At 41.5% G+C, this 27,447-nt stretch overlaps 1 protein-coding gene across 7 annotated transcripts in view; it reads right to left on the bottom strand.

The window, feature by feature from the left end:
* pcdh19 (protocadherin 19) overlaps positions 1 to 24,425 on the bottom strand; it is a 55,676-nt gene extending 31,251 nt beyond the window's left edge. For 2 of the 7 annotated variants that reach the window (XM_080900619.1, XM_080900618.1), the window contains exons 1-2: positions 21,108 to 24,425; positions 18,228 to 18,576 (exon numbers count right to left, since the gene is read on the bottom strand). In XM_080900619.1, coding sequence (XP_080756745.1) covers positions 18,228 to 18,576; positions 21,108 to 23,254 — 2,496 coding nt within the window. In that variant the 5' untranslated portion in view covers positions 23,255 to 24,425. The remainder of the gene's footprint in view (positions 1 to 18,227; positions 18,577 to 21,107) is intronic. The other 5 variants (XM_080900623.1, XM_080900622.1, XM_080900621.1 and 2 more) reach the window with 3 other exon arrangements.
* Positions 24,426 to 27,447: the final 3,022 nt, after the last annotated feature.

The following is a 27,447-nucleotide window of genomic DNA, read 5'->3' as shown; positions in this document are numbered from 1 at the left end:
AAAAATGTCACACAGCTGCCCTACTGTATGTATTATTGAGGCTGATATGGCACAGAGTAACATTTAAACAAGGAAAAAACATCATGCACTAATGACATGCTATTTAAAAAAGATGCTGCTAACAGCTATTTGCTTTATACTTAAATTGGTTTTCCATTACAATCTAAAGAAAACAAGTGGAATGAAACATGATATATATCATATATATATACATATCATATATATATGTGTGTGTGTTAAAAATTAAAAATGCAAAAGATTAAGTTTCACTTTAATACCAGAGCAATCAACCTTTTTCTGAAATACAGCAAGAATGACACATGTCCTTGAAGACATTTGGGTGACGGGGGCTTTAAAAAGGCTACGCATCTAAAAGTAAGACAACATGGTTACAGATATGAGCGATTCGCATCTGTCATGGATGCAACTCTAAAATGTCATCAATTTAGCTGACAAAAAACATCCAGCCGTACTCCATGTGGACACAAAATGCTCTTACTGCCACACTGAAATGCACAGTTTAAAGATAAAGAAAAACAGACCAGAGAGAATCTATTACAACTGTCAGATTAAATTTTGCATTTGAGCAGACCTCCACTTTGTGTTTGAGCAGTCTGTGGTTGTGCCTCAGTCTTTGTTTATCAAGGACTCCCTTTGGCCTCACAAGGAAATGTTAAACATAATGTTCCCTGTTATTGATATCCCATTGCTAAAGCAAGGGATGAGAGGGAAGCAATCCGGGCAGGTTAAAGGAAAAACCAGCTGCAATTAGGGAAGAAAGAATGGGTTCATTATCCCTCTAGGTTCAACTAAAAGAGTTGAAAAAAGTAAGAAAGCAAGGAAATTAAAGAAAAGAATAAAAGTTTATGAAAGTGACTGTTAACACATATATAAATTTGGGGTTTTTTAAGTTTATTTATAAAACCCAATATATTTCATATTGACACCGACAGTTTCATATTCCTTTTTTATTTCTTAATACTCTTTTCTAAATGTACACTGCGAATATGAGCTTTCATCCTCTCGCACATACACACCCTCTATCTGCACTTCCCTACAAAAGCACTGCTCCAGCAATCCCTGACTTGCAGGTCTGTGCTGGCGCCCGCTGTCCTCGTCTTTAGGTCTGCACCCAGGAACGTCTCTAAGCAGCTCAGACTCAGTCTGCTTCTTATATTGTTTACCGTGTAAGAAAAAAAAGGAAAGTTTTTCGGCTCCTGAGATGCAATAACCCTCACTAGCTTCCAAACCTTTGCCCTCTAACCCAGTGACCACCATCACCACTTTCTTCCTGATTATAAAATTTCCCATAGACCCTCTGCCATCTGCTAGATTATAGATTTCCCTCTTCCTTTAGAGAGGCCCCGGCCCCTGAGGGAGGATCAGCGGTAAAAAGGGTGAAAGAGTGCCTGAGGCACAGCCGTGGTCCTGGATGAGATTACGTTTTCTATTTCTGCCTGCTTAAAGGGGTCTGCTGTGATGAATACAGAGAGTTGTTACTATTTAATATTAACTGACTCTCCTGTAAACTCAAATTATACACAATCAATTGTGATAGAGGGGAGCACGTGTGACAAATAACCTGCCACATTGTCTGCATCATTTCACTTCATCAGCCATCAATTCACCCCAAACCCAGAAGCCCATTTGAAAATCAATCATGTCACGAAACTGAGTGATTCTGTGGAGAAAGGTTTTTAAGACTTCCTCTCGCCCAGCTGTAGTTCGTGCATGTCTACACTCTCTGTAACTGGAAAAAAAAGGGTGAAATAAATGCTGTTGCGAGGTCACTTGTATCCATCAACACATTTGTTAAGTGTTCATTATTGTCACAGCAAACTAAATAACAGCTTTTCTGAAAAACAATGACACAGATACGTAACTACGACAGCCCTTCCTGCCTGTGTTTCCTCGTCTTCCCGTGTGAAATTGAGCAAATATTTGCCCATTCAAAACAACACAATCCCCGTCAACCCGTCCGCGTAAAGGACGGGGAAAACGGCCAGAGTCCAATTCTATTGCTTCCTCCACCTGTGTATATAACATCTAAAGAAAACTGCAGACCGCGTGGCCGTCTTCTATTCTGAAACAGAGACAATAGCCCAGACCAGTCTCCATGTCACTCAGGACTACAGGCTCCACACAAGTCCAGTTAGTAGAGATGTGATTAATTATACATACATTGATAGAAACAGCATTCATTATTCATGAGCTGCTCAACGTCAAAGATATTTCCCTCCCTTTCAGCATGATGAAAAGATTTTAAATAATAGCCCCCATTTGCAGATGTCTGCATTCCAGCGGAGTCGGCTGACGCTAAAGAGGCTTAAGTCAGAGCTGTTGTCTTACAGGGAATCACTGCTTGGGCCCAACATGTTTCAAACTGTTGGTGGCTGTTTGGTTTCCTGGGGGGGTGCTTTTGTTTTGCTTTTGTCTGCTGCTTTTAAGGCTTTCCGATGGAATTATAGCTTCCAATTAGAGCGAATAGGTGTCTACTGCCTCAACCAGCCACATAAAAGTGGATAAGGTTTCATTCAACACCTGTTCAGCGTTCAGGGCTGTTCAAGCTACGTGCATGTCACAAAGAAAACCTGTGCTTCTCCATGACATTAGGATCCATGGTTTTACATAGTAAATAAGGGGGAGGAAAGAAAAAGCCTCGACTATCAATGCTGTTTCCTCAAAGAAATCGGCTTACTTTTCTTAAAGCCTGTGGAGCCCAATCAAACTCAAATGGCAGGAACTTCCCCTTTAGGCAAGTCTTGAGGGATTTTCTTTAATTTGGATGTCAGACTGAAAAGTTTTCTCACTCCTCTCATCCCAAAATCCGTTAATGTGTGTATGGCGCCGCATGAGAAAGGTAGGTGGTGATTTTCTGAATAGACTCCGCGAACATCAATGAGAACATCTAATCCAGGTAGACTTTATGGTTTCCGGCCCTCTAGGAATAAGCATTACAAACACATGTTTTAAGCAGTCATTTAGTTTCTCTGAGAGAATTACTAGATAGCAATTTCACTGCTCAGTTGTGGCCTACATTAGCCAGTGTTGAGTTAGTTTGGGTGGAGGGGAGGCGGCTGAATTAGAGCACAAGATATCCCCAAAGGTTCTCCCCACCTCCCCTGGGCTGGGCCTTAAAAATAAACACTCAGAAACACTGCAGATTATGTAAACACATTCTGCTTAAATGCTTACGTGAGAGCAGTGACTGAATAAACAGCATAACTTTCAGTCACTTTCAAAATCAGTAAACTTGGAATTCATTTTTGAATAACTTGATGCACATGACGACAGAAGTCTATCAATGTGCGTGGCGAGCGGATCAACTTGAACTCTTGTACAATCTCACTTAGCGGCATAAAGGCGGCTGCCAGTCACATCGGTGCTGCTGTAGCCTCTCTTGTTCGTGTTCTCGCTCTCTCTTCTTTTTGTCTTGCTCACTGTGACAAGGCATCTTTGCAGACATTTTAGTTGGATGGAGATTTGCAGCAGCTCATTACAGACTGGGAGGCTCTGTGAGCGGATGCAGTCACTCGGAGATGGATTGAGTGGGTCTGTTTATTGACATGCCTTAATCTGACACTGGGAATGAGTCACCGCCTCCAGACACACTACCACATCACAGCCACTCCAGCAAATAGGGAGGCAGCACCTAGGATACAAGTGGAACTTCATCAGTGCTCATTAATCCAACAACCCCAGGCCACTCGCTCAAACAAACCATGTTTACACTGCATGTTGGCTGGATGGAGGGGTGATGGAGCTTTTCAAAGGGCATGTGTGCAGGTGCTGAGAACTGCACACACAAATGCGCATACTGTTGCTACACGTACACATATGCACAAACACACGTACAAACAGGTACTCTAGCCTCAAGCTCATGAAAAACGTTCCCGCCCTCATAACCCACAAGCCCCCAAACACATTATCTGTGTAGACCAGCTGCTAAAACTCACTTGATGCACTTTGTCTCGCACATCAGAGCTGGCGCTCAGATCAGGGGTTACTGATTGGGCTTGATGCCAAAGTATGTAGAGCAAAAAGGGGCTTTTATTTAACGGATCTTTTAGCTTTTGTCAGAGATGGGCCACTCCTATCAGCGATTCGGCCACGGAGGCCTAGTTAGCATTTTGATCCTATTTGCTGGTGCTCCAGTGTGACTCACATCTGGTGATAATATTTGGGATGAATCCTTCTAGACAGCTATCGGTGCTGGGATTGACAGCAGAGTATTAGCCGCACGCACATCTCCGCTGCATCTGTAAATCCAGCTTGTTAACAGGACTGTGACAGACTGCCATCAGGACGGAGACGGAACAAAAACAACAACTAATGCTTTGTGACGACACCAGTGCTTGTTTTCCATTTCACCACTAATGTTCAGTACAATGTCTAAATGTGAATTCTTTGTCTTTTATATTTGAATATAAATTTATGAAAAAAGTTTAAAAAGGAGTAAACAAGGAGCGCGTGTGAAACGCATAAGCTAGTAACTAAAATAAACCTTTTTTTGAAGAAACACACAGGCGCACAGGGAAAGCAGGCAAAGGGGAATAAATACTATGTGAGTCAGAAAGAGAATTGCACGACACGGATTTACATTAAAACACTTTGTTTTTCATGCAGAAACACACACACTCACACGCACACAGAGTCGCAGTGGGGCAGAAAGTCTGAGCGGGGCCTGATGTCTGCTCCACCGGGGACTGGGAGCGCAGCAGCTTGAGAGTAGGGCCAGTGGATAGGAGTCCAGATGTAGCAGCCTTGACCCACTCATTTGTAAGGGAGGGGTAGAGTTAGGATGGGGGGTATTTCAGCAGCTGAAACACACAGGGATTAGCCACAGTGACTTCATTTAATTTAATTTGTATTAGGGCCGTCTTTGGGGGCAAACATCGTTTTTAACTGCGAGGGGACATACGGGGTCATGGAAAACAGCAACAGACGGTGGATCTCTGCCTCCTACCCCCGCAGTGCATCAACAGGGGAACGGGACGCACTGTATTCTCAGACGTACACACACACACACACACACACACACACACACACACACACACACACACACACACACACACACACACACACATGCACAAATAAATACACCTGAGCAAATGACTTGTTTCCCTCAAATTATGACTATATTATCAAGTCAAATCTCTCAAACTGACATGCATCTTAAACCTTGCATCAACCTTTCCATAGCTCAATTTCTTGAAATGAAGGCCTTTAATCCTTTTGTTCTGCCACCATGAACAACATGTAGTAATTTTCGTTGCTTATCAAAGCTCCGCTCTGTGCAGTTCTGTGCTTGTGTTTGTGTGTGTTGCAAACACTAAGCTGTTATCTACCAAGAACATATCTTAGGGGTGGATGTTTATCTGTGCTGATGCAGATTGGAGGAGTTCTCTTTGTCTCAGTGCAGTGGTACATAATATTATTTGTCTTTTGTTTTTTCATCGTTTATTTCTCCAAGGCTGATATAGTTTGATGTCCTATAGTGGAGAAATCCTTTTAGTTACCCCCAGGCATCTAATGTGCTTTTACTTGTAATCTGGGAAAGGCTGAGGGGGAAAATCTGTGCACAATCAAATAATTTAACTCCCTTTTGTATTCAGTGCAACATGACTTACAATGCAAAGTAGAAGAGGAAAACAAATCCAGTAAGTGAGTGAGTACCCAAGATTCCTCCTTACAATTTACACTAGCTCTGTGGAAAAATATGGCACCGATCAGCTATCAAGTCTGCTGTAGCCAAAGCCTGCGGTCATGCAAAAGCTTCCTCTCAGTCTTGCGCAGGTGATGTAGTCAGAGAAAAAGCTAATGTACCATGCACTGGGAGAAGAAATTTTATTACAAACACCGTCAAAAGAAAGAAAGAAAGTATATCGCCTTGTCTGTGTGAGACAGAAAGGACTGTACTGCTGGAGCCTGTTCAAGACTATCAGGCACTCGTTTTTCCTCTCTCCCCCAGCCCCTATCAAAAGATGTTACTGTGTAAAATGTCAAAGAAAAAAGAAGCAAGAGAAGTAATCTCCTTCTCCTTTTTGATCGCAAGTGGAATAATTGGAACCCTCTTAGGCTCATTACAAGAGTTGCCCGCCAGCCAAAAGACGGCTCCAACTGCCCCTCTTCATTCATGTTAGAGCTTTGAAAAATATTGCTTCCTCTAGTAACAACTCTTTATGAGATGCAATGACTAGAGGTCCTGGTACCTACATTAACGAATAATCCCACAATGCCTTTGAAAATATATCTTTCAACTTCTACTGTCAAACATCAATTCTGAGCAATGGGAGGGAAACAGCAACAATCTGGCTCTGTAATAATGTCATTATGCATATTGCACAGCACTTCTCACCATTACCCTTTTTTTTTGGCAGTGCTGTTCTTCTCAATTACATAAGTTATTCCATATGTATCCCTATAACTGATAGGCTGGTCTTCATTGTTATTACAACTATGCTTGTAATTATCGTGACTCTAATTACTATTACTGTATTACCCAAATTAACCTTATTCTGGGTTTAGATCACCCGCGCTGACGCTAGCCAAGACATGCCTATGAAGAATGGCACCAATGCCCCTTCAGATAAATCCAGTATAATTAGCTGTGTGCCTTACAGGGCCTGTGTGATGGTAATAATTAGAGCTACTGTAGCAAAGGTCATGCAAAACAATTTAGAGAGGATGCTGGCTGCTTGTGTAATGGGAGGAGGAAGGCGGAGCTCCTATTCTGTCTTTCAGAGATCGAAAACGTATAGCTGTTACTTTACCTCTGCATTTGCTCCGTTTTTAACCAATGCTCTCAAAATAATAAAAATTGAAACCCCATTTTAATGGCAAGTAGACTTCCAGCTAACACAGTTTAAATGGATCCATGATTAGATTCGAGGAAAGTGCTACAGGGTGTATCTGTTAACTGGTATCAGCGGAAATCGATTCGCTGCCTTAGAGGTGTGATAGCCGCCCCATCGCACTGTTGTTGCATCTGTTCATTAGTTTGAGTTTAATGTGTTTATGCTTACCCTTAGTTATCACTATTAATTGTGGAAGAGAGGGAGACGGCGAGAGATGTTCTGATCTACCCAAGTGCACAGGTTAATGAGCTGAGTCAAAAATGTTGACACAGAGGTAAACAAGTACTCACACCGAAGGTTCTTCTATTTCTATGCTCCCCCCATGTGGCTTGGCTCTCTCTGCAATTCCCAGATTGCTCCTAAGCTGAGAGCTCAGGGTTCTCAGTCTTGATCCATCAGGAATTCACTCTGCTCCCTCACCTCGCCACCATCACACCCCGATGAGATAAGTAACAGCCTCGTACTCAAAAATAGCATCTCAAACAACACATATGCTTATGTGTGCTAGATTGGTCTCCATCCCCTGCTGCAAAACACACACCTCCTCGTACTCCCACAAGTCTCAACAACACTTCTTTAGCAAAGAGGGATGCAAAACAGCCCTAAAGTGGTAGTATAAGACTTTTGCTGCAGCTACTGTCTGTCACCTGAACTATCACTGTTTTGCATGTTGAAGTTGATTTATTACAGCAAAGTGCCTCACATTACTGTCGACAAAACTGGGATGTTTTTAAATTTTGGCATGCTTTACCTAGCTTTTTAAGAGCTCGTGATTTGCATTAATTTGCACACAGCACTTAGCTAATAGTTCAGAATTTTGAAAATTACCCTAATTTGCTTTCTAGATAAATTAGATGATTTGAAAACTACACTCGCTCGATAAGCATGAAGCTCAAGTAGAAGACAGGTAGCTAAGCTTGCCATTAAGACTGCAAACAATAGGATCTGTCCAAAGGGAAGCCACACACGCTTCGAAAACATACAAATCAACATCTTAGTGTTTGCTTCTACAGGAAGTTGTGAGCTCATATTTTTCCTTCACACATTGCCTTACTTCCTAGCTTTCCTCTATGTATGCCAATCAGATATATAGTGATATCAAAACAAATAATTTAATTAATAATAAATGCAGAAAAAAAACTAATCCATCAATAAATATTATTACAGGAGCAAATATTAAACACTATACACCAGGTGGGAGAATTAAAGCTTTCTGCAATCAAGTACCATTTTAAATTAATAGTGAAACTACAGGAAAACTCACACAATCCTTTTATTTGTCACCTCGATCATTTTATCCTGATATACGTTCGGATGATTTCTGAGGCAGTCTTGAATCCACATTTTTCAGCAACAGCGACTGAAGCCATTGTGTCATATAGTTAATAAATGTGTGTGTAAAAGTACTTGACTGCAATACAAACTGCACTCATCAACTGTTGTTGGATGTCGAATTAATTATTATTATTATTTTTAGTTTTTTATATATTTTTTTAAATTAGAGTCCACACACTAATGGAATTCATGCAGTGGAAGAAGAGGCATACACCAGGATCCATATGTCTTTGTGACAGCAGGGATTTAAAAACTGTAAATTGTGATTATCATTGATCTCATTCATCAGATGCCTAATCTCTATGACTCACATCCACACTGGCCCCACTGGGTGACGATGAACTGTCCACCCCCACATCTGAAGTCCAAAAAAAAAAGTGTTGAGGAAAGCAGCGATAAGCGGGGCCTTATCCTTTTAAAGACACTCCCGTAATCCATCAGCGGTGGGAGGAGGGGGGGGGGGGGAGGCTTCAGCTTTAAGGGACTTAGTCTGGATTATAGCTAGTCCTCCAAATTAAACCAAAAGTCAGCTTTCTGCAGTTGCTCATGCAAGCTGGCAACTGGCTTGTTACCAGCTCTACAAACATGGCAAATGATGAAGGTCTATAATTAGAACATTTTCTCACTTAGCCACCAGATAAACTAACAAAAGTAGCACAGCAACAAAGCCTGACCCATTCCCCACTAAAGTGACTATTCTATCTTTCTGTCTCTGACCTCCTGTGATTTGACTCGTACCTGACTCTGGTTGCCGGCCAGCTTAACTACAGACAAGCTTCTCAACCAGGGCAGGGCTGTTACGTCCCCATTGATGCCACTTCCCACAGCAAAACAAGGCCAAATCTGAGGCTTAGAGGCTAAAATAATCATTACTGGGTTGCAAACAAATGAAAAGTCAGAACACTACTCCCATGTCTGCCTCCCTCTGACATTCTTTTGGATTGATTTTTGTCAGATATACAAATTCATGCTGCAGTAATTTATAGGAATATTTTAACATGTTGGGAAATATGCTCATATGTTTTTTTTACTGGGACTCAAGATCATCGATACCATTCTCATGCTAGTGCTTCCCAGATGAAGTTAAAGCAAGCAACTGATATGCTACCTGGAAACAGGGAGCCTAGTTCTATGCAAATGTAATAAAATGTGTATGCCACCAATGACAAACCTCAGAAAGCAATGTGTTATATCTTGTTAGGTCCATTTACTGAAGGAAAAAATGCAAGCAGTGGTAAAATGACAGTCGTAATCTGCCTTTGGCTAAATCTTAACATGGAGCAAATATATATTAGAGTAGTTTTTCTTTATTTTCAAAGATCCAACAGTCAATTTTGTCAAAAGATTTTGCAAACTGATTCTTTTAAGGAGACTATTTCACCAAACTGGGAGGACAAATGTTTCCCTCTGTTTACAGAGCGAACATGTTGTGTTCATCTCTGTGCATGCACGTACATGCATTGTGTTGATACATCAGAGTCTGCTTTGATGTAATAGTCCCCAAACTTGATAAGAGCACTTGAATTTACCTCCACGGTGACCTTCCTGCTTTATTCCCCCAAGGAGGAGTCAGTCTGTCATTAAAGCACAGAAATTATAAACAATCTTTAATTTAACAAGTGCAGACATGCTGGCTTCTCCGTTCACTAGCTTCCCATAAAACTGAACTAGGAACAGCTAATCTTGAACTAAGGAGGTTACTGGGGAACGCGCTGCTCTCGGAGCAGTCTGACAGAGGCCAAGTGCTTTTCATTCATCTACTTGGCTGCCTGTGCTGTGGTATGTCAAATCATGGACGTGAGGGGAAAGTCAAAACTGTTGTCCTATTGTGCTCCACGGCCAGACGGCTGAACCCTGAACATTGTTTTATAATGCCAAAAGAGAGACCCGAGATGGGGGTAAAATTGTTACCAATTCCCATGGAAGACAATAATAAATATCAGTGGTACTGTTTTCATCTTCCACACTCAGCCCAGAGTAGATATCTAATTTATTCCCAAGCATTTTTGCCTTTATAACTTGACCTAATCTCACTCAAGCAAAGAAATGGATTCCCATCTTCTCTAGAAAATGGATATGGGTGTAAATAATATGCCTGGACACTTTCTGAAAAGCCTTAATCCCAAGAAAACAAACCTGATTGAAGCAGGCCCACCTGATTTGCGTTCAGGAAAACTAGATAATCAAAATGCAAAACAGCCTTTGATAGAAAAATTTGCCAAGTTCTAACATCAAATCCCCTACAAACAACATCAGCATATTCGCCTCCTGAACTTTTATTTGTATTCAGTGTTTGGGTTTTTAATGTAATCACAGTGCATTCGGGGCTCCATCAATGAGCTATTCTGATTTGCGTCAGGCTGAATCACACTAACTGCTTAGAGGTCTGCAGACATCATGAATGAGAAAAGGACCCACACACTGAACACATTAGGGGTCCTACCATCGCCTTAGACAGAGGTACAATGGGTAAGGGAGGCGAGATAAAGGAAGGGGATAACAGGGGTGAATGAATTGCTGACGTTGATCAGGCAGAGAAGAAGGGCAGAGTGGGAGAAAAGAAAAGAGGAGGCCCAAGACACTGGCCACACAGGGCATGAGGGAATGGGGGGCTTTGAGAGGCCTACACTCGGTCATAGCCCATTAGCCCGGTTGGGTGAAAATGCTACAGCTCATTACATGCTCTGCCTCTGTTGTGTGGATGAACAATGCACAATTACGCTACCCTGCTGCTTCTCTAGCCATACTGCTGCATGCCTCTGAGGCGGCTGATATTGCTGCTATAGCGGCTCGCTTGCCAACAGCCCCCGTGCTCATCAAACATCCCATACATGGACTCCCTAACGCAAATTCAGGTTTATGTGTAGAAACAAAAGTGCTGTTTGAATGTGCTAAAATAAAAAGGGGAGAAGCAGGAAGGTCTACTCACCATCGGTGTGCACAAAACAATGGCACAATGCAGCATTTGTGTGAGTAATATAATGACTAATGTCTAATCCACCTTCCTTAAATTGTATTAAATGCCAGACAAGCGACAAATGGATAATTCTTTTCTTTTCTTTTCACAAAGTGTAAGACTTATCGCGAATCCAGGTGCAGTCTGAAAATATAGATCCAAGTGTAAGAAAACTAGAGTCCCTGAAACTGCTGTGACAATATCTGCAATGCAGTGAATAAGTGAGCCCAGGATTCATCTATCCACCAGCAAATTGGTTCACTTCAAGTCTTGCTCCTTTCCACTCTACAATTATGCATGCAGAAGTTGACATTTAATCTGATGGGGGAAATGCTACATAAGATCCTCCTGCTCCCTCTTTGTTTTAGGCAAAAAACAGGACACTTGGAAAGGTCATTCTTCCCTGGTGTCAGAGCTAGCTGCTTGGAAAAGTTTCTGTTCACAGCGACTATTGTTATGTTTCACAGAATCCCTCCCCCATTTCCCTGTCATTCAAAAGGCACAACATCAGCACTCAAGAGAAAGCCCTGGGAACTCTTTTAACAATGTGGTAACAAGTCTGACAACCCACAGTTCAACTAAAACAGGACAAGGGGAAAATTAGAAGCCCGATATCTATGAATTTTAATTAATACCTTTTCTCTGTGCATTTGGATAAAATTAGTTTTTGGCACACGTAACGGTCATTACAGGAGAATTGTAATTACTTTTTTCTCACTTCGTTTACTTTCCCAAAAACATTGTGCTTTTGTTGTTCAATAACACATCTGGAAAGAAAACAATTATTTTCCCAAATATGGATGGCAAGCCCTTTGCTATTCTTATCTGCAAGAGGGAACAAATATATTGAAGCAGTGTCTATGTTTTCTTCCAGTGCATGCCAGTAGACATTGTAAATATGCTTCTGTTTTAATATTCTTAAGCCACAGGGATGGCAATCGGCACATTCCTCTTGACACACACTGAATGCAACAAAGAAAATAATATTGTGAGCAAATAGATTTCACTTCTGGCCATAACAAGTCTTAGGGTTTGTATTTTTTTAAATATGTAAGCTGACCTTTCCTATCCTATATTAATGTAAATACAGACATTTCCACAAAAGGCAGCAAAATCTGAATTAACGAGAGAAAGTTTTTTTTTTTAATAATATTTTTTTATTATTCTTGTGCTCCCGAAGCTGTGTGAAAAGTTACCTCAGACTTGTATTACTTGATTTCCATGTTTATTTCTGAAAAACCTCACCCCCGCTTTGTTTCACACTCGAGAACAGCCAGACTTGGCACATAAACTTTGCTAAAAAAAAATTTTTTTAAAGTGTGACCTGCTGGAATGACCACTTTAAACGTCTCAGTAAATCACTGGTGATGGTACATTTGCACACCTCTGTTGTCCTCCTCGTGTTGCAGGATTTCCACTTGAGAAAACAAAATGTGGCATATTTGTGTCAGAGAGCATAATTTGAAAAATACAAAAAAACAACAACACCAGAGGAAACTCATTTAAATGGGTAATTACGTCCACGAAGCATCGCTTGCAGGACTTAACAAGGTGCGTAATGAGGGTCCCCTTCCCCAGCGATAAACGTCATCGCCTTGTCCATTTTCTTCATTTTGCCATTTCTCATTTAGGGGTGGACCCATCAATGTACGAACCCAGTGCTGTCATACCTCTTTTAGCTGACTGAAATTAGCATATGACTACAACCATTACCTAAATATTTTTGTTTCACAAAAACCCCTTTGGTTAAAGGATTTAGGGGGAAAAAAGCTAAATTAAAGTGTATCTTCCTCAAATTAAGTAAAATTATCTCAAAAGATTGAGGAATGATTATGTCGACATGGTTTTAATTTTTTTTAGCTGATTAAGTAAAATCATCTCAAAAGATTGAGGAACAATTACGTAGATATGCTTTTACTTTTCTAGCTCAGAGTAACTGTGTGCGTGCAATCTTCTGACACGTGCCTCTTGCGGTACGCGGTTATTTGACTCGAGATTTTTAACTGCTGAACGAATCTGACACGCCTCAAAGGATTGATTTTAAAAGACCGTCGAGATTTAAAGGAAAGATATCGAGTGGTGCAAAACTCAAAACACCGTCGTTCGTCTGTGCCACGGAGCACATTCACGAGTCCACAAATGTAATCATAATATTTGTGTTTTCAAGGGGGAAGAGCATCTTGTACATGCAATAAAGAAGCGACATGATTGCTATCTGTATCGCGGTTAATACGATTTGGGCAATAAAATCTCTTCCTCATCCCAATGCAGTATTTTAGACAGAAAAATAACATGTTTCAGGCTGCAGCAGTACAGGTTGAAGAAAATCATTGACATCCTATAAATAGATATCACCCCCTTTTCCCTCCCACTCTGTCTGGACTCGATTTTTCAGGCCTTGCCATTTTTCTGCAGCATAACTCCCTCTGTACAATCTTTGCAAGTCACATGTGGTTAAGGATACATGCAGTGACATGTGTACATCAGATGCTGTCACTTGTGTGTTTTGACTCTTAAACTCTTTTGGCTGGATGCTCTGATCCTGACGATAGGGCGGCAACCCGGTGGGGCTGGATGCTCTGATCCTGACGATAGGGCGGCAACCCGGCGGGGCTGGATGCTCTGATCCTGACGATAGGGCGGCAACCCGGCGGGGCTGGATGCTTCTGTCTGGCTGCCTGGGGTTGTTATGTCATTTCATTGTAGCTTTGCGACATCGAGAATGACACGCGGTGATGGGGTGTTGCGGGTTAGGGTCAAGGCTATAAAAACCTAACCAAGCGTAAAACTAGCACTAGTTGTACATGAACTGAAAACCATCTTGCTGAGTAACGCTGCTCTGTCAGCTACAGCTTGACCAGTTTGGCGAATTAATTACAATCAGATATAAGAGGCCACTAAGCACATCACATCACACTTTTAATTTTCTTTGACAGATGCTGCTTTATTTCACTTTATAAACACTGACACTTGAAAAGCACAAGATTTCTGAAGTCTCTACCTTACAAATAACCTCTCTAAATAATTAACAGGTTCAACTGCCACTCAATCAGTGAGCTTCTGAGGCTTTTGTAGATGAAACGATTCTTTTTCAAACGGTCTGAAAATAGGAGACGTTAAAGAATGTAACATACCCCACCCAAGTCTTCCAACGCATCAAAAAATAAATAAATAAATGAAATAAAATGCAAGATCAAGGTGTTATGTATCCCTCCCCTTATTGCACGACATCTGTATAACTGTCATTTTCTCTTTCCTAACACGATTAGTCTTTGACAAACTATTCAGAGTTGCAGAGGTATATCTGTGACCAGAACTAGACACCAGTAAATTTGTGACACCAGAACTGTCCTGTGAGATCAAACACTAAACATGACACTAAAATAAAAACATTTTAGCAACATTTCCACGCGCCGGCAGTACACGACACTAAAAGTGTACTTTAAATGCAAAATTCACAGCATTGTTTGATTATTGAAAATATGAAATATGCTTCTCACTCCTCCTTCTCTGAGATTTCTGAGTCAGTCATAATGATGTAAATGATAATGTCACAGCCCATATTTCAAATAAATGTGACACTCCATAAGAAATATTGTGTGTGCCTGTGTATTCACGAGTACATGTGTGGGGGGAGATTGGCAGTTTCAACAGATGTGTAGTATGCACTGACAGCATGACATCTATTTTGCATGCTCAATATGACACGTCTGAATGCTCCCATGCATATTGTCCCGATGTGAAGTGATAGCAAGGGATGTGCATCCTCGCTGGAACCACTCCCTGTTGTCTTTCCTACATCAATATCAAAATGTCTTCGTTACTAACGGGAAAAACAGCAAGACAGATACGCAGATCTCTTTCTTTTTTTTTCTTATTTAGCATACTTTGATTGACTGCGAGTGCAAACACAAAAGGTACTTTTTTTTCTTGTTATATAACTAAAACTTGGACAGTGTATTTGAAGGGGTGTGGTGGGCATATGGATTGCTGGGTTGTTGGATGACTGCTTCTGTTATCAATCAATTTATCCTGTAAAACATACTTTTGACCGAATGCATTTTACACTGTGTAACACAATGTCAAATCGCTTTTTTCTTCAATTTTACACATCACCTTGTTCTGATAAATCCTCCCTACAAAAAAAAAGATCTCTTACCTGAATAAGGCTAATCGATGAAGTAAGACAACTCATTTTCCTGCTATACTCATTATCTGGAATCACAGGTGTGAGGAGCCTTAGTACACATTACAAATTCAAAAACACATTCTAGCCAAAGGCTATTTCTTTACTGTATAATTGTCTCCCCCACCAAGTGATTCACTATAATTAAGCCATGGAAGACAGCTCTATTCTCTTGTGAGCATTCATATTAGTGCTACTACAGGCAGGTCTAACAAACATCTCACAGCTGATGCTTTTCCAAACAATGGACAGTAATGTATATGGATGATATACTGGTCCACATTCTCACGAGGGAGAATGCAATATACACAATGCAACTACAGGTATGAGGCCTTTGGGGAGACCTGTCACTGTTATCTTGGCAAAGTCTGCTGTAGGTGTGTGTGTGTGTGTGTGTGTGTGTGTGTGTGTGTGTGTGTGTGTGTGTGTGTGTGTGCCAGCATGCTTTGTCTAACGCAGGAAAAGCTCGACTCCAGCTGCTCTGACATAAGCAGGATTCTCGCTGCCCCACATGAACTAACAATAGAGGAGAACTTTCTATTGATCAAAAGCATAAATTACAAACAGATACAAGCCCATATCCTGTTTCCCTCCATTAACAAACCAAATCTGACAAGGTTCTGATGGCTGATAATTTTAAACTACACGTTTGGAAAATAAACAAATGCAGCGACATCACTGTGCCGTGGTGTAAAAACAAAGGATAAATGAATCATGGATAATTACGAGGTTGCCCTCAGGATGAAAACAATTTTTGGGGACAAAGCAGCCTTAGTAATCACAACAGTGCAGCCACTCGTGTGTCCTAGCCAGTCAATGGGATATGGGTTGAGGGCTTGTGGAGTCAAGTGGTTTCAAGCCCAAGCTTTCTCATTGTAACAAAGCAATTAACAGTCATCCCACTGCTGTTTGTTTGTGCTATAAATGGCATTGTAATTATACCAAAACATTCTTTTTTTAATTTAAGAGTAACATTTGTACATCCTGTATAGCCTCTGTCTCTTGCAAGTGTCACAATGAGGAGCCAAGAAAACAGTGACAATGTCATTGTGCTGGGTTATCTGCTGGGGGACAAGGCATGCTCTTGATACTGTTTTCTTTACTTAGTGAATCTCACACACACACACTCTCTTTTCTCGGTCCAGAAAATGTGCAAATGTCGGGTCAAAGAGATGTTTGTCAGCATCTAGTGGAAGAAGGAGAGAGAGGGAAGCTGCATGCTAAACAGCCCCAGCCTCTATTAGGCCAACCAACTGCCTCCAAGAAAATGAGAAAACGTGGTCGAGGCTCAGACACCTGGCACTAAGACTCAATATTCACCCTGGCTCACTCCTTATCTCTTTATCTGGCCTCACACAGCTCTATCAAGACAACTCTAAGCTTTGCATATGGAATCATCAAAATCAATCTTTCTCCTTACTTGCTCCCTCTCCCCTTTTTCATTAGGTGAAACAAATAAAGGGTGTCCTGATCCTGCGGCAAACGGGCTTTTATTGGATGCTTCAGCCAAAGAGACAGGATGCTGTTCAAGTTTTTGTTTTTTTACCAGGTTAGTGGATATCTTGTAGATTTTTTTTTTTGAGAGAGAGAGAGAGAGAGGGTTGTGTTGACCTGCATAGCACTGCCTACCAGCTGCCACAATCACAGAAAACTGGTCACTTCATGTACCTGCTGAATCCCACACCTCTGCCTCCACTGACACAACTACATTTTTCATTTTTTCCACCTGTGTTATTCACACACAGTCACTTGGAACCAGCTCAGACAGGCTCAGTAAATCAGCATGCCTGTAAGTAGGTCTCATTGACCTCTCACAATCCATTGGTGCCTGGATCTTTCAGGATCATCCAGTCAATATATCAATATCCATCTTGTGTTCCTTGTTTTAAGACCCCCTACCCCCACCTTCTCCTCACTGGAATGTCAAATGGAGACTGTAACCATCCTTTACAAGGGTGTGTGTGTATATGTGGAGCTTGCCACTAATATGAGTGGGTGTGGTAAATACTCTGATACAAGTACACACACATACAAATCTAAATGTCCCCCTCTCCCATGGGATTGAGGAGAAGTGGGTCATGAAGAAAAAAAGAAAGGTTGACGACAGAATCCAATAGATGAGTTCATACATACAAAAAGATCTATAAACTAAGGATCAGCTGGTCGGCATACACCTGTCAGCTTGAATAGCCTTTCAAGTCAGACCTTCACTGCTCTGCTGGAGCCATGCATGGTGTGTCAGGGTAATTCAATGGCTGGCTGTGCAGAGCAGCCATGCAGTAATGCTGTAGCCAAATGGACGACATACTGATTTAAGCAATGATTATTCTTTCTGTTAGCACCTGAAATGCTGTGAGGTAGAGGTGATTAGCCAGGTCAATACATCTGGCAGGTGGACAAACTCCTGGTTTTTTTTGCAATTGCTCAGCACATAGAAATAAAAAAACAAGTGGAGTAAGAGATGCCAAATAATCCACTTTGTTAGGCCTCCAACTTCTGCTTGGCAAAGCACTCTCATCAAAGGACAGCTTCAGTGCCTCAGCACCTTAAAATGCCTTGAAGGATTCCTCTCAGATCGACTGACATATTGCCATTTCAGTGGCTCAGCTTTTCCATCAATAATAGACCAACATTTCACTGGCACTGTGTTCTTTGGTACAGTGGAATGCTACATATCCCTGGACCCTTTTTTTTTTTAGATATTTTTGCCCACATATACCTGTTATTTATTATCAAGCAAACTAAATGCTAAAATTACAAAAGTAACAATTTCTTTGTTTCTCCTAAACCATTGCATTTAATCACAGGAATCAGTTTCAAATTTAAAATGTATTCTAAAGCCAAAGCAGCCCAGCCAAGGATCAAGGACAGAGCACAGTGGATTTTATCTCACCTCTGGCAGTGGCATGCCGTTGATGATGAGGTCTGGCTGCTGCTGGTGACCCTGCCCTGTGAACGGGTGCTGATAGCCATGGTTGGGAGCTGCATTGCGTGAGTTCTGGTTCTCCACGTTGAGGAAGGTGCTCTCAGAGCGCCTGCAGCCCAGCGGCAGGGTCTGCTGGTGGTAGTCGAAGTAGTTGAGCGAGGAGGTGAGAGATGAGCAACTCACCACATTCATCTTGTCTGTCTCTTCAACGTCTCGGGGCACCAGGCGGATGTCGTTCTTGCTCAGCTTCTTCTTTTTGCTGGACTTCTTCTGGTTGCCGTATGAGTACTCCGCGACCCTGCGCAAGTAGAAGAAACTGAACAGACTCAATAAAGCAGTGTTCTGCCTTCCCCCTCCCCTGCCCATATGGTCAAAAAGTTTCCCCACCATGCCAGCTAGGACACTGTTCAACCATGGGATAATTGCCCTTTTCCAAAGGTGGAGCAGCGCATGTAAGTGACCTTCCACTCGAAGCTTGCAGTGGAGCTGTTATCCCTTGTTTGTTTGCATTTGCATGCTCAACAATTGACATGTCACAAACAGGCAGACAATATGCAAACATGCCAAAACCACAGAAGCACAGCAAAAAGAGCACACTGATACCGAGCAGCATCGGCAGTATATGCAATCACATTCAAAGCACACATCCCACACTAATTCCATTTTTTCTTTCATTATCAAGGGAGCCCACTAGCAACACGGAGTGCAGGAGAACTGCAGATTCAAATTCATTTAGCTGCTCTCAGTGGCTGCTGCAAACTTGAACTGAGTATTTTGACTTTAACGAGAGCAAATGAGCAACACAGCCATGTTTTATCAAAGGATTCTCAGACTGGGGGAAATGTCCATTCTTCACACAGCCCTGCAGTTTTCCACAGGAGAACAGATGCTAAATACTCTGCAGTGATCAGTGCAACCCTCACTAGACATATTCAAGAAAATATGTGATCCTTTTTACCACCTGCATTACCTCAAAGACTGGAAAGGGTCATTTTTAACCTTATGGCATGGGGGATATGGTTTGTTTCCCACAATAATTTGATAACAAAACTATAGCTGCCAAGGAAATTGAATTACCTGAATGTATCCGATCCTTTCTGATGTCAAACATGTCTCTGCTTTACTAGGCCTCACTGACCTCTGTTCTTCTCTGAAAGGCAGCGCTTATCCTCTATCATTCCTAAAATCACACTGACTAAGAAGGTGCACCACTGTAGTTTGTCTTTTTCCTTTTTTCCTTTTTGTCTTTCAGATTGCATCTTGAAACAACCCCCATTCTGCTCCTCCTTGATTCAGAGGAAAGAAAATGGGCAGCTGCAAGGGTAGAAAATGCTTCATCGCTGTTTCATTTATCATTTTAACATGTTTTCTTTCTACTTTGTGCCCACAATGAAATCTGGGAGGGAAAATCTTCAGAGTCAGAAAGACTGACAGAGGACAAGCAATAAATTGGAGACAACTGCTCCTCATATTCGAGGTGGCGACTGAGAAGCAGAGCACATCAGTGCTGATTAAAGCACCCAGCAGGGATAGTGTCGCACACTCGGAGAGCAAAGTACTGGGAGCAGTTCTGAATTTTGAATTTGTTGTTGTCTATCATTGGGGTTTTTTTCTCTGAAGAAAATGCACAACTGACATTAAAAAAAATGTGAGAAATGTTTCTGTCGAGATGTCAATAAATAGATTTCCCTGTATTTCCAAACAGGCTCAAATAAAAACACGTTTATAACATTTTTCCAGGAGATATTAGTGTCTCTTGTTAACAATTAAAAAAAGGGGTCGACTGTGATGGAGACATAGTTTGTGATTATGTTTTCCTCTTAGAACTCTCTAGTCCAAGTCCAATCTTTGCAATTAAGAGTGTTGAAACACGCCTGTGATAATTTCAAGGGAACATTTTTTATACATATATGTACATCATTTGTACATATGGTGAATGGTACAATGGTGAAAAAAACAACAACAATTATTCTTAAGTCAGTTCTCACGTTTTCATGACCACCACTGCTTAAAAAAAATTAAGTAACTTTAAATCAACAAAATAATGTTTGGAGCAAAATATGATTATAGCTTCAGGTTAAATTCTCAAATCCAATCTATATGTAAATTTAGTGGTAATGTGACACGGGGAAATCAAAGCCAGAACTGATGTTCAGACTGATGAACACAACAGAATATCCGCTATGCAAGTTCAGGAACACAATAATCTGCTCCTTTCCATGAAGCAGTCTTCATAGTTAATGAGTGGGATATGACTTACATACTCTCATAGAATCTAAACTCTTTTTCTTTTTATGTTATATTTATATTTACATTATTATACTTTTTGTAGAGAAAGGCAGAGGGGAGCCTGAATGATCCTTGAGGACTATCCATAATCACACTAGATTAAAGCTGATAACAGCCAATCAGCCACGGTGGAGGTTAAATAATAAATGTCTGGTTCTGCTATTGAGCCAGTGGGGCGTTAATTGTCCGGCAACACATCCGCAAATTGAACATGACAGTTGAACCGTCATATTTATGAGTCAATTGGTTACAATGAAAGAATTAAATCCATCAATCATGTTCTGCTAACACGGAACAGTGGGCCTTAGCGAATGTTTCTGATTTAATGCAGTAGAGATTATTTAGATATAACTCAATTTCAGCTGTGGAAAGAAATCTGCTGTCCTCAGATTAGAAGCCTTTACATGCTGCATAACAAAAGCAATGCACTGACAACTGACAGGTTCAAGCGTGACTGCGAACACACAAAATGTCTCTCTCTCTCTCTCTCTCTCTCCCTCTTGCATACACAAATCTATACATCCATACACACAAGCACGCACGGGCTTTAGTCAGTACCTGCAGTTGTACGTCCGGATCTCCTTGTTATCCCTCTTGCACTTGACCGCCACAAAAATCATGGTGATAAACAGGATAGCTGCGATAGAGCCCAAGGCGATGATGAAGATGAAAGACAAGTTGACAGGTCCTATAGACTCCTGCGCGCTGAGGTCTGGAGAGAGGTACACCACTATATAGGCCGAAGAGGACAGGGAGGGCTTGCCGTGATCCCTCGCCACAACTGTGATTTCGTAGGTGGATTTGGCGTTTTCCCCAAACATTTTGGTGGAGCGTATCTCTCCGTTCACCTGGTCGATTTCAAAGAAAGTCCTGTCTCCCTCTGAGATAGTGTAGGTCAGCCGCCCGTTCTCCCCCTCATCATAGTCGTCAGCTTTAATTTGGGTCACCATGTAACCCTTCGCAGCGTTTCTTGGGATAGAAACTTCCGCTGTGCCATTAACCAGCGGAGGGTTTGTCATAACAGGTGTGTTGTCGTTGACATCCAACACGACGATGCGCACTGTTGCGTTACTTGATAAAGACGGATTGCCGTTGTCTCTGGCCAGCACTTTGAAATCAAAAGTCCTAGTGTATTCATGATCAAACGACCTCATTGAATAAATGCGGCCTGATGGGTTTATGCTGACATATGTGTTTACATCCATGTGCTTAATCTCACCAGGGACTATTGAGTATGAAACGGTGCCATTCATCCCCAGATCAGGGTCTTCAGCTGATACTGTTAGCAGGCATGAGCCAGGGAGGTTGTTTTCCATCACCATCTCTTGATAGTGTGGCTTAAGAAAGTGGGGAGGGTTGTCGTTTTCATCTGTGACTTTTACTACCAACGACTTTGTGGCGCGTAAAGGGGGGATGCCACTGTCCTCTGCTTGGATGGTCAGGTTGTATGTGTCCTTTTGCTCTCTGTCCAGCCTGCCATCAACAAGTATAGTGGAAAAGCTCTCATATTCTTGTAGTCTGAACGGAACATTACCCTGCAGCCTGCACTGCACTTTGCCGTTTGCCCCAGAATCCTTATCTGACACCCTCACCAGCGCAATGACATATCCACGCTGCGCGTTTTCACTAACTTCCACCATCTCTGTGTTCAGTGAGAGTAAACTGATGACAGGTGGGTTATCGTTAGTATCCATCACATTCACGGTGACTTTGCAGTGAGCTGGGATAGAGTTTGGACCTAGATCTTTGGCTTGGACGTCGATTTCATATATTTGCGTCGTTTCATAATCCAAATCACCAATGACAGTGATAACCCCGGTTCTGGGGTCAATTTTGAAAGCATCCCTCGTTTTCTCGGTGACGTAACTGTTGAACGAGTACAAGACCTCTCCATTAGTGCCTTCGTCGGGATCCGTTGCATTCAAGTCTATGACTAATGAATTACGGGGGGAATTCTCCATCACATTAACTGTATACACTGGCTCGTCAAAAACGGGGTTGTTATCATTAGAATCAATTACTTTAATATTTAACTGGACCGCACCTATCTTTGGTGGGTCTCCTCCATCTTCTGCGCTGATTTCATATGTATAGTGGGACTGAGTTTCCCTGTCTAACGATTTTTGCACAACAAGCTCAGCAATTTTCGACCCATCCCCTCTGGTCTTTATTTCTAGTCCGAAAAGCTCATTTGGAGTGATAGAATATGATTGCACTCCAAAGATCCCCGAGTCCGGATCGCTTGCCCCCTCTAGGGGAAACCTGGTACCAGGGGAAGCATTCTCAGAAATTTCTATGTCAATGTGGCTCGTAGGGAATCTGGGTGCGTTATCGTTCAAATCCTCAATTTCAACTTTGATGACACAGATCTCCATAGAGTTTGACATCACTTCTAGGGATATAATGCACTTTGGGTTTTGTCGACAAAATACGTCCCGATCTATTTTCTGTTGGGCTGTAAGAATTCCTGCTGGACTCAGTTCAACATATCCAGGATGTGAATTGGATATGACCCTCAAGTACGGGGGCTGCGGTGCAATCTGAAATCCTTGCTTTAGTGCGTCGTTTGTCACGTTTCCTATCACTGACCCGGCCCTCATTTCCTCGTTTATTCCATACTTTAAATTGATAACAGCTTCAGTCCCGACCCAAAAAAGGAGGAACACAGCAGTTAATTGTATTAATTCCATCTCCTTCGTTTGCATTGTACCTGTTGACTTTTCCTGTGCCTAACAAAGACCTTGATAATTACGCACAGAGGTACACGTCAGAGACAACTGGAAAAATTATGCAAATTAACCATCTCATTAAAATGTCCAAAAAGTATCTGAGTGATGAAAATCTCGTATGTATGAAAATTATATCTAGGTGTGAAAGCTAAAATTCTAACAAGTGCCTTAGCCTATTTCACTCTCCACAGGCAGGGAACATCCTCTGGTCTACTGCAGCGGACGAAACACTGGGGACGACAGATCTGTGAAAACATGCTGAATCTTCTCACAGTACTGATTTAGTCGAATAAATCCGTGCTGTTCTTATCAAGCGGCAAAGTGGTCTTACACAGAACTCGTGCGATGAATCGTCCATTTTCAAGTGGGCTGGAACTAGAAATAAATGTTCGGACTGCATAGACACAAAATTCCTTTGAGTAAGTCCACAATTTAAAAAAAAAACTTCTTTGTTGATAAAGTAAAGGAGCTTAAAAGTCCGTGTTAGATTTTCAGCCTTTATCCCAGTCAATATTTAAGTCGCATTTTGAATAAACATCTTGTTTTGTGCAATTTAATACAGGCAGTGGTCAAATTTCCTTATCGATAGACAGCTATAGGCTTTTAAACTGCACAATTGATGAAAAAAATAAAATAAAATAAAGAATCAGCAGTCGCAAAATTATTCAACAGCCTAAGTCCGGATAGCTTTGCTTAAAAAAAGAGGGTGCAATTGCAGGAATGTCTCATCACATCACTCAAGTCCCGATTACCTTTTTATTTCCAGCAGATTTAGTCTTTCGTCCCCTCCGTAAGTCTTCAAGCTTTTACTTACTAATTGATTTCCTTCTGTGTCAGTTGGAAAAGGCTTCACATATCCCGATTATTAGTCCATGCAACACAGAAAAAAAGAAAAAAAAAATCCGATGAAAATGTAGCCAAAAGCCTGTGGGAGGAAACCTTGTCAGAGCACTACTGTATGTTCAAAACGCATTTCATGTTTAGCTGCAGCAAACTGAAGCACAGTCGCCTATATCCAGCCTGGTTGAGGCAGAAAAAAAGAAATCACTACTCGTTGCCAGAAGGCTGTCTAGTTGACTCCAACAAGCGCTCCTCTCGCTTCACTGGTGCACACTGGCGAACTCTCAGCTCCGAGGCGAGCGCTCGGTCTGAGGACCCGCAATCCCCTCAGCCAATCAGGGGTTACACAGGAGGGCTGGAGCTGCTGGTGGGTGGGGCAAAGTACAGCAATGAAACGCGGCCAACTACCTGTTCTCCTGCAGATGGACGACTTGACGGGCAATTACGTCGTACACGCCGAAACACGAAGCTGAGTATTAGATGATCGTTAGAATGCGGTTCCAAATGTAGGGTCTGGGGACCCATGGGGGTCTTTGAAAAGACTCCCACGAATGCCACAGACAAGAGTAACAGACTAATTTCTTCCAGCAGAAGCGGAGAAGCGAACCCACGGATAAGTTTTCACAGATTTGCCCCTGCGTTCCTTTCTACTGTTGTGCTCCATTAAATGTAACAAGTCATATTTTACTATACAGATCTTCAACAGGAGAATACTCGCTCTTGTTTTTTGACTTTTGTTAGAGACAAGAGGTGATACGTCAAGGTGTGGTCACCTCCGTGCCAGAGCAGACATCGAAACTACTCGACAGTGTTTACTGTTGGCTTATGCTGCATATTTTAGAGTCAGCCACGGCCTGCTGATCTATAGCCCACAACCGTTGCAAGTGCACGCATCGTGTTGCATCATTTAGACCCTAGACGTGGCTGTCATGCATCTAATGTTCTGAACTTCAGCAACACGGTGAGGCAATTTCCAATAATGAACAAATATTATAGGCCTAGATGATGGCTTCCATGTAACAACAAGCTGGGGGGGAATCAATAGTAACTCAGATTTATATAAAATAAAAAGAAATTCTCAAGCTTTTACCCCACGAACGGTCACAGCCAGTTGTCTGTTTCATACCTCCTTGATGCTAGCGTTGTTGTATTTTTTTTTTATCGCTATTAGTTCATTATTTTGTTAAATACTTTGTAATGAACACGAGAACCATAGAAAGCCTACAACAGAGTGTTTTTAATTATAGAGATAATGATTTTTATTACGCCATTTAATGGCTGTAAATATTAAACCTTTTGTTAATAAGGCCAGTAATGAGTTGGGTTCACCGTGACCTTCATCCTACCTACAGCTAATGGTCATAATGGAACAACACATTCAAGGCGCCCGTTGTGCTATCTCCACAATGGGTAATTGACATTATGGCTCCATCTAATGTGACCAGTTTACCACCATTAAATCTCAGCCAACACAAGCAGGAAACTATGGCAAGAAAAAAAGGATTGAATATGAAGTTTAGTCGTTCTGCACATATTGCAGACTGTCATCGCCCTCCTTGAAATCTCACTCTTTTCATTCAGATGGAAGCGACACTCGCTTACAGCCGGCCCTTTGCACGCAGACACGCACGCACACCTCCTCCCATGCAGCCAGGCTGCTTGCCTGACTCTAACCGGCGCTCAGCCGCCATCACATCCTGTCTAGGGCTGGCAGATTTCAAAGTCACAAGGGTGACACCTAGCGTCCGCAGCCTCCGCTCGATTCTGTTATTCCAGCTTGTCCATTTTACCCCCAGACTGTTTCACCCCCACGAAAAACAAATAGCGTGCCACAAGAATAACAATGAAGCACATCGGCAAATCAATTCCCTGTCTTTATTGGAACAGAAGTCTAGAGTTTGACCACAATTAATATTCTGACCAGGAGGAGAATTAGTTCTGAGCCATATCCAATCATTGTTATCGATATAGGGTTGTTGAACTGTATGTGGAAAGGAGAATGCGGTCGTTGTTTTGCAATGTAAAGATGTAATTTACTAAATTCATTTATGTTTCTATTCACAACAAAAGCTTCAGCTGTGTCCGTTTAATAAAAAATCAAGCTACAGCAGCTTCACTGAGCCTGATTTTGTGTACTCTCTTGACCAAAAACCCTTCAGAATACATGGATATGAAAGAGTACATTACTGTATCTCCCGCACCAGAACAGAACAAATTTTTGTCCTTAGAAGTTTAGAATTACTATCAGCTCCATACTCTTTAAATGTTGAGATTAAGAAAAAAAAAAAAAAAGAACCACTTAATGTTTAAGCGATTCAGATGCCCTAATGTCTTAATGGACGTCTAAACTTCTCTTGCACAAAGAAATCACATTTTGACAAAAAAAATCAAGTGTGACCAACTTGTTTGCTTTGCTGCAACATCTTTAAGACGTGTTGCAATTGTACAAAGACGGTGCCAGTAGAATCTTTAAGCTCATACATTGTTAATGTTGAGTTAAACAACCTTAGGCAATGGCAAGGGACTTCTTTTCTCCTCCGGGCTTTCTGATCACTGTATGTGCAAAACAGTGGAGAGGACGCTTTGTATTTCTGTCAGTCTGAGGTTATGATGCAGAGGCTTGTATTGTTTGCTTGATTGTAAGTAAAAAAGAAAAGTTCTTCACAAAAACTGTCAATTAAAGTAATGAGCAACTTAAAACTGCTGCTTTGATTGTGCTCATATATGGTGGAAAGTGGGTGAGCAACAGTTTGCAATAAGTGAAGATGGACTTATTGTTTCTTGTGTGTTTTTTAGGTGTTAAGAGATTGACTTACTAATTGCAAAAGGGCTTGAGTTCTGCCATCAACCCAGTACAGTAAGGTTAAAGAGAAAACCTTAAGTATGAAAATTTTCTGATTGAAGAGCTGCAGTATGTGGCGAGGGCTAAGAGGTTAAAAATGTTGGAGATGTTTCTCACCCTTCAGTTGAGTGCTGTGTGAATAAACGCAACAGCACTGCCTGGAGCAGCAGGGTAGATCATAAACTACAGCAGTAATTTAGCCACAATGTATTTCTTTCTCTCAGAAAGCGATGGCATGTTTCATTTATGAGCTACAATCTACCTCAATATACTTCCTGCTGTTGACGTACCTTTGTGTCTTTTATTGATTTTACAGCTACATTAAAAATCCTTAAATTTTCTGTTGTGGGTGAGTGATGATGCATTGTCTGCTTTAACATTAGTGTTTGGTTTTTCTTTAACCACAACAATTACTTGTTCTGTAAAAAGAAAAAGAAAAAGAGGAGAACTTATTGCGAGAAAGTAAAGTAATGTGTTTACTTGTCCA

Source organism: Rhamphochromis sp. 'chilingali', assembly GCF_963969265.1.
Source record: "Rhamphochromis sp. 'chilingali' genome assembly, chromosome: 13".
Lineage (NCBI taxonomy): Eukaryota > Metazoa > Chordata > Actinopteri > Cichliformes > Cichlidae > Rhamphochromis > Rhamphochromis sp. 'chilingali'.
Note: the sequence above shows the minus strand (reverse complement) of the source record. Positions and strands in the feature narration are given on the sequence as shown.